The 12215-nt window shown below is 45.3% G+C and overlaps 1 protein-coding gene across 1 annotated transcript in view; it reads left to right on the top strand.

Annotated features, from left to right (window-relative positions):
* BRINP1 (BMP/retinoic acid inducible neural specific 1) overlaps nt 1-2254 on the top strand; it is a 95184-nt gene extending 92930 nt beyond the window's left edge. Inside the window, exon 8 of the mRNA XM_024197849.1 lies at nt 653-2254. Coding sequence (XP_024053617.1) covers nt 653-1793 — 1141 coding nt within the window. The 3' untranslated portion in view covers nt 1794-2254. The remainder of the gene's footprint in view (nt 1-652) is intronic.
* The last annotated feature ends 9961 nt before the right edge of the window (nt 2255-12215 follow it).

The raw sequence follows: 12215 nt of genomic DNA, 5'->3' as shown, positions 1-12215 counted from the left end.
TTACAGGGGAGTTGGAGAAGCCATATATGGGGTTATTACAATATAGAGTAATAGGGGCAGGCACTGAGATAGTGGGGTGCTTTGAGAATGAGGGTATTACAACAGAACTATCACCACACCCCCAAGCCTCTGGCTTCTTTTCTGTCGTCACTGACCTGTGCACCATCAGCTGATCAAGGTTCCGGGGGGCGGGGGGGTTGGCTCATTACATCATGAGCTCATTTTTTTTTTTTAAAGAAGAGAGGGCTGGCTAGGAGGACGCCCTGAGTCACTGCCCAGTCTCAGCCTGCAGCAGTTGGTAATGCTCCCCAAGGAACCAGCTGCCAGCTGGGGATAGTCAAAGGGGCCTTTCCCTGCAACCCCTTGCTGGGTTTGTCAGTTCCACTCCCACTAGCGACTCATCAGCACTAATGAAGCCCCAGCAAGAAATTGAGGCCAGCTGGCCTTTCTTTTGCACGGTCCGTGCAGCGCAAAGGGAGTGATGCAGGATAGGGAAAGACTGGACCAGGATGTATCAAATGCCAGACCCCAGAACATGCAGCTTCTGAAACCCTGCCTCACATACCCACCCTACCCTTAATAGGGGCCCAGTTTCAATTGTAAGAGCCCATCTGTATACTTAAGGCTAAAGTTCTTGTTTTCCTGTTTGCAGGACAATACAGCAGTGGCTTACCCGGGTTCAGTCCCTGCTTTACTGCAATGAGAATGGGTTCTGGGGGACCTTTCTGGAGAGCCAACGGAGCTGCGTGTGCCACAGCAGCACCAGCCTGTGCCAGCGCCCCATCCCGTGCATCATCGGGGGCAACAACAGCTGCGCCATGTGTAGTCTGGCCAACATCTCCCTCTGCGGCTCGTGCAACAAGGGCTACAAGCTGTATCGGGGCCGCTGCGAGCCGCAGAACGTGGACTCGGAGCGCAGCGAGCAGTTCATCAGCTTTGAGACAGACTTGGATTTCCAGGATCTGGAGCTGAAGTATCTGCTGCAGAAAATGGACTCGCGCCTCTACGTGCACACCACCTTCATCAGCAACGAGATCCGCCTGGACACCTTCTTCGACCCCAGGTGGCGCAAGCGCATGTCCCTCACCCTGAAGAGCAACAAGAATCGGATGGACTTTATCCACATGGTGATCGGCATCTCCATGCGCATATGCCAGATGCGCAACAGCAGCCTGGACCCTATGTTCTTTGTCTACGTCAACCCCTTCAGCGGGAGCCACTCCGAGGGCTGGAACATGCCCTTTGGGGAGTTCGGCTACCCGCGCTGGGAGAAAATCCGCCTCCAGAACAGCCAGTGCTACAACTGGACCTTGCTGCTGGGCAACCGATGGAAAACCTTTTTTGAGACTGTCCACATCTACCTACGCAGCCGGACTCGGCTGCCCTCCCTGCTGCGCAATGAGACTGGCCAAGGGCCCGTGGACCTTTCTGACCCCAGCAAGCGTCAGTTCTACATCAAGATCTCTGACGTGCAGGTGTACGGCTACAGCCTGCGTTTCAACGCCGACCTGCTGCGCAGTGCTGTGCAGCAGGTCAACCAGTCATACACCCAAGGTGGGCAGTTCTATTCCTCGTCCTCCGTCATGCTCTTGCTGCTGGACATTCGGGACCGAATCAACAGACTGGCCCCCCCTGTGGCACCGGGTAAGCCTCAGCTGGATCTGTTCTCCTGTATGCTCAAGCACCGCCTGAAATTGACCAACAGCGAGATCATCCGCGTGAACCATGCACTAGACCTGTACAACACCGAGATCCTCAAACAGTCGGACCAGATGACAGCCAAACTCTGCTAACCCAGACTCTTCTGTGGACACATCAGTAACTGATCCTTTCGCTGTATAAAAAAATAATGAAAAGAAAAAGGAAACAAGGAAAGGGGAAAGAAAAGAAAAGAAAATTTGTTAAATGTAATTAATATACAAAAAAAAAAAGGGAAAAAAAGAGGAAATTCTTCATTTGTTGGAAACTAAACCCGTTCTAGCAGCTGTATAAAACTGTCAGGCATGTTTGTTATTTCTATAATCCATCATAAATGGGTCACATCTTACTCTCTCTCGACCTTGAGGGTGTTGCTTGTTAGGACTCAGGTGCTGCAAAAATAAATCAGAGGGAGGATCAGAGCTGGGGGGAGGGACGTTTCGGTAATGAATTGTAAAGATTTCTGCTATGCAGGTGCCAAGACAAACAAACCAACAAACAAACCAACAAAGAATTATATATCAATGTAAAAGAACTGCCATTATTCCTAGTGGGAGTAAATGGTCAAAAGATAAAAGATATTTCTTCTGTTGAGATTTATACCAGCCTGATGTTTAATTATTCACCCCTCCTGTGATGAACTTTGTCTCTGGAAGGGAGGTGATGGCAGTCCTTTGAGAGTAATATCTATGGCTTGCACACACAAGGAGGAGTGAAGGACTACATTTTCCAAAGAGACTAGGAACTTGGGGTATCTCCATCTTTCGGCGCCCAACTGGAAACATCTTACCAGTGGGCCGATGCTCAGCATTTTCTGAAAATCAGCCCCTTTGAAGGACCAGGACCTCTACTGGGGCAGATCCCCAGCTGCTCCAAATGGTCAGTGCTCCATTGACATCATTGGTCATAGCTCCATTGGAGTCAATGGAGCTATGACAATTTACCCCAGCTTCACAACTGCAGCTACACAAATGTAAGGTGTCTCAAGTCAAGCACCAAAGAACAGAGGCACTCCAAATCCTGTCACTTTGGAAAATATACAAGTTGAGTTTTTTTCACATATACTATACACACACATGTACACACACACACACAAACATACACAAACAATCCCGTTTTTGTTCCCCCTTCTCTCTACAAACAAAATCCAGGTTTCATCTGCAGATGCTAAACTCTTTGCCCCATAAGAAAGAAACAGCTTGTTGCAAAAGTTCATCAAAATGACCACCACATTTGCACACAGACACACAAAAAAAGAACAGAACTCCCAATCTCCCAAAATCACTACAGCAAAATAGAAGTAAAATAGGTTGAATTATCAAAACGTAACCTGAGTAAAGTTGTGCACTGGGAATATATATTTCTATTATTTTTCAAAATTCCCATAGAGCATATAATTGAAGATTTAGGGCGCAATCCACAACCTACTGAAGACAGGGTGAGGGGTACTCTTGATTGATTTCAACAGGTTTTGGTGAGGAATCACTAAAAAATAGGGAGGTGTAGTGTAGTGCCTAACAGGAGAAATACAGCTACTTGACCTGGTCAATTTAGGCAATAAAGCAGTATCTTCGTACAAGCTGGAACTGAGACCTTGAGCCAGACCTGAACCTAAGCCATGGGTCCTGATCTGGTTTGTGGTTTAATATTTCAGCTCAAAAAAGTTCAGATTTGAACCCGAACCCTGATATTCAGATGTGTTTGGATCTATGGTTTTGGATAGGCCCACGGCAAAGATATGGGGTTAAATTTTGTAACGTGGGTGTTTTTGAAAATTTTGTCCATGGAGTGCATTGACACCAGGCATCAAGTTAGACAATGAAATCTGGATTCAGACTCAGAGTTCAGTTTGCAAGGTTTTGGTTCAGGCTCATCTCTACTGTGCACCAAAGTGGAGGGAAGAGGATTAGCTAACCTTGAAAGAAACATACACTCATTTAGAGAAACCCACAAGCAAACTAGCTAGTGGGAGGCTATACCCATACTACTCTGAGCTGCTACCAAGAGAAGAAAGAGTAAAATCTGGCAGTCAGCCCATGCTATGGGTATGATGGGGACTCAGTTACATTTGTGACACCTCTTGTGTTTGCTTTCTAATGTGAGCATGTTCCCTGGCAGGAATATGCATGGAAACAGTCACTTTTAAGCAAATACTGGAGAGTATTCATGAGAAGCCAATTTCACATTTGTAATTATGAGTATTTGCAGTGGAAACTGTGTTTCTAAGAATTACATCCATCCAGTCAAGGACCAGGGACATACCATGTAATCTACCCGACCAATCAAAAGAGCTGAAAGTTAAGGAATAATAGTAATACATTTAAAATACCAAATATTGTTCTTGAACAACCTACAGACCAAGAAGGATTCACTGATATGATTTGGTGAATAATCTGGAAGAGTGAAATTTGCTAGCAGAAAAAGAAATGAAATTCATCAGATAATTATTCCTTACGAATTATTCACCCAGGTCTAGTCACCAATAGCAAGAGGAGTTGCCACTCAACCAGAAATCCATAGGGTCATCAGCAGACTCATTTTCCAAAGCCTGTCCTCTGTTTGCAGAATAGTTAGGGCATGCATACATCTCCTATTGACTTCATGGGGTGCTCAATCCCTATAGTTTTATTTACATTAGGCTGAAACTGGTGGTACCAAAGTGGGAACTTTAGCTTAGACATGGCACTGGCAACCACCAGAGTTTTCAATCACTGTTGTCTAGACCTGCTCTAGCACATTTAGAGAACACGGGTTAAAATGTCAGTCACTGATGATGACCACTAGCACGTCAGGAATTGCTACCACTGTTGAAGCTGGACCCTGAGTAGAAAAAGAGGGAAGTTTTATTTGGAAAAAGTCTAATATAGACACCCCCTTGGTGTCCAAAACTTTTTTAATGAGTCATGATGTTATTACATGGCATCATTATGCAATGCCACATCAATACCGTGTAGAATCTTTGTCTGGCATCAACACGGAATGATGTCGCAACATGGCAGGGTGTCAGTGCATTGTGAAATGAAGACAAAATGTTGTGGATCAATTATTTTGTCCTTCAGGATAAAAAAAATTACAACTCTCTGGCAGCTCAGCCAGCATATTGGGCTTAAACCGAGTCTCAGACTCACAAGAAAAAGAAATAAACACAGCTTGGGTTCATTAGAGGAGACTTGATAGAGGTGGCACTTGCACCATGTTTTGCTCCCCTAGGGCAGCTGGGAAAGAAACAACCAGGTCCAGTTTATGGAGCGAGGAAGATTTCAGGGTCTGGTTTACTAATGGGAAATGTGCCTGGTTTTGTACAGTGTTTTGTGCTCTCTGTTTCCTCTACTCAGCTCCATATGCTCCGTGAAGAAGCACATATGACAATCTCATCCAACATACAGGGAAAGCCGGTTGTTCTGGCTCATGTTTAGGTCCTTTGCTCTGCAAGCTGTGACAGGTGTAGAGGCATGTCACATCTTCTGGGTGGTGGCAGAGGGAGGAAGTGCCCTGTATCCCTCTAGAGGGGCCCACATCAGTACTCAAAGCAGCTTTGATTGGCTTTGGAGAGAACCATGTCCAACCACCAGTCCTTGGCCAGAAGTAGGCTCACCGTGACACAAGGTCTAGGAGGGAAGGGTCACTAATGGGGAAGAAATAGGGGTACTCCAGAAGGTCCCTCCACCCAGAAAACTAGACGCACCCAACGTGTCTGACCGCACAAGTGTGACATTGTTATAGCCATATCCTCAGCTACCTCTCCCTTCACTGTAGGGAATTAGGGGACAAGCTTTAAGGCTACATCTAGTCTAACCTCTCCATTGAATGCAGTGCAGGATTGCCCCTTACAATATAGTCCCTAGTGCTTGATTTTCCCTTGTATTTACATTAGGGATCCAAAGTAAAAACAAAAGCAAAACCTCCTCTTCTCAGAGGCAAAGCACGGAAGGGACCAAGCTCGATGGGTCTTCGTTACACTCCTTCCAGCAAGGGGCGGGGGTGGAGGGTGGGGAGAGCACTGCTGAGACCCATGGACAGAGGGGAGGAGCAGCCATGAGATTGCTGGGAAACTTTGTAAATTCAATTTCAGCCTTGCCAGCCTGATGTGGCAGCAAGCGGATAACGTCAGCATGTCTTATTAATATGCTGATGCTAAGGCACTGGGAGCGTACAGAGTGCCCGTTTGGATCAGGGCTCGGTGCAAAGCATGGGGTTGCCATGGAAACGAGGGGAGGCCATTCATTAGCTATCAAATGAAATCACTGGGAAGAGTCCGGACCTTCACATCTCTGCCCTCATGAGCGGCAAAGGACATGACCCTAGTCACCCCGCCAGCCCGTCTCCCTTCAGCAAGTTCAATGGCAACCCGAGCAAGGCATAAGACCTGGAGCAAAACAGCTTTTTGCAGAGGTGGGGTAAGAATGGATGGATGAGGGCAGGGAACACAAGGTGGAAACCTTCCATGCCAGGGTCCAATTTTATTCCTGTAAAATATGTGCAAGGGGCGTGCTGCTGTTTAACTCAACAGGCGTTTTGCCATTGACTTCAGTGGGGTCAGGATCAGGCACAAAGCATGAGAGTGGGGCTCTTAGTAGCTGGGTGCATAATGCTGGTTCTCGTGCGGCTGAGCTGATACCAGTGCTCTGATGCCAATGTCCCTTGGTGCTCTCGCTCCCAGGCCCAGTGGCCGGTTGTCCCCCTGGAAGCCAATGATGGAACCTTCTCTCCCTCAAAGGATCCAGGAAATATGAGAGAGGAATAAGAGTTTATTGTTCAATTACCACACTTCATTCCTACCTACTGAGCCATCATCCACCTTCAGGCCAATTTGTGTGTGCATGTCTTTGTGACAGCTGCACTGGTCTTAAGTGCTGTGTTTCACTGCCATCACAAACAAGCCGTTCCTTTCACCCACTTGCTGAAAAGCACTTATGAGAGCATTCTGCAGATGGTGTCTGGTGCACAGGGGACCATCAGCTCCGATTCTCCGCTCCCGCTACTAGGAAAGAGACGCGGCAGCGGTGACGCGAGTTGTTTACTCCTGTCTCACACTAATGCATTTTTCTTGATGAATCCACCCCTTGGTGGTTGGTGAAAAGGAAAAATGGCACAGGCATTAGACACTGCTGCCTGGTGCCTGAAAGCTGAGAAGCACAAGGGTTGATCTGGAATGTGTCCAGCTGGAGGGTGGAGGTTTAGGAATTAAACTGGAAAATAATTTCATTAAATTTCAGAGTTGTTTCCATTGTGCAAGGCTCAAAATGGACCCATTTATTGTTTTTCCTAACATTTTCTGCCATAATTTTTGCCAATAATCTTTTTCATTTCTTTTTCTTTATCAAAAACTGCCTTTTTGTACCAAAAACCAGATTTAAAAAAAGGGGGAAATGATTTAAATGGAAAAAATGAGTGAAAAAAAATATAATGGGAAATTTCACAACCCCCATCCCAGAGCGTTTTGATAATGCTGAGACGTTTTCATGAAAAGGTTTGTGTTTCAGAAAGGGCCATTTTTTTAAATGTAAGCACCGTTCCCCTCCCGTTTCTATGTGAAAACCATCAACCAGCTCTCTTAGGAAACCAAACCAGCATGTGCCCCTTGAATATCTGGGGCAGCATTCAGCAAGAGAGGAGCTAGGTCAGGAACAGAAAATGTAATCAGCAGGGCCACTTTCTCCTGATTTATTTTCTGAGTGAGCTTTGTGCTAGTATAGTGTTATATTGAATGCCCAAGACCTCTTGTTTATGCACAGAAGATAAGGTTCTGTCTGGGCAGCAACAATACAAACTTCCCCACACTCCAGCCTGCCTGAATCCTGACCTGTCAGGGTGAGACGGATGGTCAGTCTTCATGCTCAATGCCATCGTTGGCCTCTCAGCTGAGTGTCAACAAGGTTAACGCCCAGTGGGTTTTATGATGTGGACTCCTGTCTGCTATGGGATGGATTTAGACCACCAGTGGATTACAGCAGGGTGCTGAACCCTCAGTCTTTTTCAGCCTGGGCTGGACTGGTACTTGGGAAGAAATGGAGATGCATGGGGATACACACACAACCAGAGACACTCATGAACACTCTAGGAGTAGTGACTTCCTAAAAATCTTCCAGCCAACAGTCCCCCATGGACAGAGGAGCCATGCAATAACTGGAGTCCAGATCCTACTCCCTTTGACTTCAACCAGACTGGGATTTGACCCAGGCCATTTGATGTCAGGGACCAAAACCCCAGCACCTTCCATTGATAAATAAGTCATGGAAACACTGGGTGTTTGAGGCATGGTATCTAATTCCACCCGTCCAAGGAGTTGTTCAGGGACCAGGAGTTTCTTCTCATCACCTGCCCATCTAGGAATTCACCCGTTGTTCTGGGTTATAAAGTTCTTGCCATGTTAAATTGTCTCAGTGCATAGGTCAGAGGTCAGTCCACATGGTCCCTTGGCACTAGGCTCATCCCATTTCCTCCTTTTCTCCCTGTAGTCTTCCTCTTTACCCATCTCTCCCTCTCTTCCTGTCTGTCTTACTTCTTTCATCCCTGTCTCACTCCCTCCTCCCTTTCTCACTCATAAACACAAGCAGCAGTTTGAGAGATGGGGAATTCAAGGTGAAGGTGGCTCAAAGAGTGAGAACACCACAGATGAGGGAGGTCTGGCCACTTGTGTATAATCATCAGGAATGGACTGGTCAGAAGCGGAACCTCTTGCTGTAAGAGGCTTTCATATGTAGGGGACTGGAACCAGGCTTGCCCAGGGCAATGGAAGGAGTGGGAAGAAAGAGAAAAAGTAACAGTGAGATTGTTAATTCAGGTCAGGGATGAGTCTACCCATCTCTCATATGCCAAGGGTCAGGTTCTCAGTTACACTAAGGAAAAACAGGAGGTATTTTTCAATCATGTTATCTCAGTTGAGTTAGCTTAATGCAACTGAGAAACCTTGACAAGACGCAAGCCAACTCATCTGAAGACATGATAGCTGGATGGGCTTTAGACTGGGGGGAAATACAATCTTTGTGCCCAGTGTAAAGGAGGGGGCTTAAAGTCAGTGTAAATATAATTTAACCAGATCTGGTCAAAAATGAGATAGGGATTTCACAGAAATGTTTGAAATTTCAAAATTGTTTCCACTTTGCAGTGTCCAAATTGGCCCCTTTTCTCCTTTTTTGTGAAATGTTCTAAGGGTCCGTCTTCACTACCCGCCGGATAGTGATCGATCTATTGGGGATCGATTTATCACGTCTAGTGTAGACATGATAAATCGATCCCCGATCGCTCTGCTGTCAACTCCAGAACTCCACCGTGGCAAGAGCGGAAGCGGAGTCGATGGGGGAGCGGCGGCCATCAATCCCGCGCCTTGAGGACGGGAGGTAAGTCGAACTAAGATATGTCGACTTCAGCTACGCTATTCTCATAGCTGAAGTTGCGTATTTTAGGTCAATCTCCCCTCCCGCCCCCAGTGTAGACCAGGCCTAAGTTTTTTTTTTACTGAAATTTTTATTGTAGTCCTGTTCAAAAATTTTCATTTGCCAGAATGAAGGTTTTCAGCAAGAAAATGGAGTTTCCAGTAACAATAAATAAATAAAATGGAAACCTATTATAATAAAAATCTCGGTTAAAAAGAAACACAGAAAAATTCACAAGAGATGGGAAAATTTCAACATCAACAATTTTTTGGGCAAAAAATGTTCTGTTTTTATTAAAAGACCATTTTTTGGCAGAAAAGCTTTTCATGCAAATATTTTGGCCAGCCTACAATTTACACTAGAGCATAAAAAGGTCTTAGTGCAAATGAGACTCAGGGCCAGAAACGTAACCGAGAGTAGGAATCTGTCTGGTCCCACCTGGTACCTGAATGTTCTATATGGGAAAGATGGCTGCTGGGTGTGTTATGGAATAACAAAAATAAAATAATTATTCATTAATAATTGGTCATTCACTGTAACATTCACTAAGTAGAGAAAAGAAGCTGTGGGGTCTGTTAACAGCATGTGAGAACAAATCAGAGGTACAGTTGGTTGGAAAATAGAATTTCTGTTCCATGGGAAATTCTGACATTTCAAAGTTTCTTTTAGTTTCATCCAAAGATTTTCAACCAGCTCTAATGAAGTGGTTTCATGATCAGAGTTTCCGAGCAAACGTGTGATATGCACATTCCTCTTTGTTACCTCCACTACCTGTGTTCTGAACACGCTCCGCTAACGCCGTTTACAGGGTTGGTTTTTGGAAGTGGAAAAAAAGCCCAGTCAGGGCTCAAGAGCACAAACATGTCTCAGTGGCTAAGTTCTGCTAATGGAAGAGCAGTTTGTACTGAGTGGAACTGAAGGTCAACAAACTGAGGGGCACTGGCATGAGAGGAAGTGCTGCCAAAGGACCCTGGGTCTGGCAAATTCAAGAGGCAGAGATGCAGTGTGGCCAGAGAGACAGAAATGATTCTTACTATTATTATATTACAGTAGCACCTAGAGGCCACAATGGAGTTCAGGGCTATACAGTTGCATAATTAATAAGAGCTTACAGTCTAGATAGACATGACCAACAAAGGATTATTATCACCCCCATTTTGCAGGTGGGGAATACGGACACAAGGCCAATGAAGTGACTTGCCCATCATATACAGGGAGTTTACACAAAGCCAGGAATGGAACCTTCATGTCTTCAGACCCCATCCAGTGCTTCAGTCCTCAAGACCAAACTCTGAAAGGACAGCAAGAAAAAGGACAAGCTTTCGTCTACCTTCTCTGACAAACCCGGGTGTCAGGATCGGTCCCATTTCCCTGCAAGTTGCTTAGCAACATATGGAAAGCAGTAAAGAGCTTTGCCATGACATTAATTGCTGCTGTTGCGGTGTTGTGAAAACCAAACTTTCATTTACAATCCTGACTCCCTCCCAAAGGACCGAAGAGCTAGGGATGGTGGGGGAAGTCTTTGCTGGTTCTGGTGGAGGGAGAAAACACAACAGAAATTTGCAACAAATAAAGACAGACTTATTCCAGTTTTGTTTTTGGAAACGGGATCAAACCTTGATCTCCGTTACCACCTGATTACTGGAGCACAACTCCAGTTACTGTAGTGCATGGAGGTGTAATGAAAGCTGGGACTTGGCTCTATGTTTTTAGTAATGACATGGCACAATTACATATTATTTTGTCATTCACAGGGGGTTATGATATGCCCTGAACCGCGAAATTCAGACCTGGATTTGAAACCTTTCCTTTGAGGCATTAGGCTCCAGGGTTTTGTTTTGATTCATTAACCAAGCAGGGGCCAAAGACCTGAATCTGGGTTTCGATTTAGATTCTGACCCTCCCACAAAAGCTAAGATGGAGTTTGAACCCAGGATTTTGATCCAGGTCTAATTTCTGTTCATTACGGCTCTAATTTGGATCTTGCACTAGTGAAAAGTCTACTAATTTCAGCTGAGTTAAATCCTAATTTACACTAGTGCATTTGAGAGCTGGATCAAGCCTTTTGTCTGAGAAAGAACTGTTCCATACTATTGACCTAATTAATTAGTTAATTTGTTCATCAAGCAAACACATGTAAAGCCATTGCAAACGGAGAGTAACTACACTAGTAGTAAAAAAAATAAATAAATAAGGACTCTATACAAATAGGAATTGCCATGCCAGCTCAAACCAGAGGTCTTCTAGTATCATGTTTCTGACAGTCTGCCGTGATAGATGCCTCAGAGGAAGGTACAGGAAACTCTGTACAGGACAATTTTGGAATTACTTGCCCGTAGTGTATTTCTTCCTAACCCCTGTCATTTAGTGGCTGGCTTATCCCCTGAAGCATAAGGATTTTAGATCTCTTCTTAAATATAATGTCCCGTCTAATGTAGCTGGGAATACTCTTACTGTCCATAGACATGCCTAGGTCAGATACTGAAGTCCAAAACATAAAAAAATAACCTTTCATAGAGACCCAAGGCCAATGTTGTCAAGGTTGGGCCCTGACCAGGCCAAGTTAGGACTGAAAGGGACACACTTTTCTGTCCTTGCTTCAGGCAGAACTGGCCTCTAATAGAAGCAGCCAGCCATTTTTTATCTAGCCTACTGGGCCCGGATTGGCTTCTACCTGAACACAGCCCTTCTAGGCACTGGAGGACCAACTCTCTTTGGTTGTGCCAGCATCTGATCGTGGGAAGCCTCTTGTGGAAGTAGAGAAAGAACTGACAGGGATTTGAAGGGGATTTCAGATCCAAACAGTCCCCTTATGTGAGCAAGAGTCAGGCTAGCTGTAACCCTAATAACGTGAGATTTGCAGAAGCTGCACCCAAACTGAGATTGAGAACTCTGTTTTTCTCCGACACTCTCAAGGCAAACACTGGAGGTCCAAACTTGCTGCTCTTCCCTTACAGCAGGTCACCTTCTGAGAGTGGGGTGTGCCAGGGCATCTGGGCCACAGGAAAGGGACAACAAACACCTGGCACACCTCATCAAAGCCTATTTTGAATCTTGCTAACTTCTTATCCTCAATGCTGGCTTGTGGCAGTGAGTTCTACAGTTTAATTATGTACTGTTTAAAAAAGAAATTTCCCTTCA

The sequence above is a fragment of the Terrapene carolina genome, unplaced genomic scaffold (assembly GCF_002925995.2).
Source record: "Terrapene carolina triunguis isolate 2854851 unplaced genomic scaffold, T_m_triunguis-2.0 Scaffold238, whole genome shotgun sequence".
NCBI classification, from domain to species: Eukaryota; Metazoa; Chordata; order Testudines; family Emydidae; genus Terrapene; species Terrapene triunguis.
The sequence above is the reverse complement of the archived record's forward strand: the minus strand, read 5'-3'. Positions and strand labels throughout refer to the sequence as shown.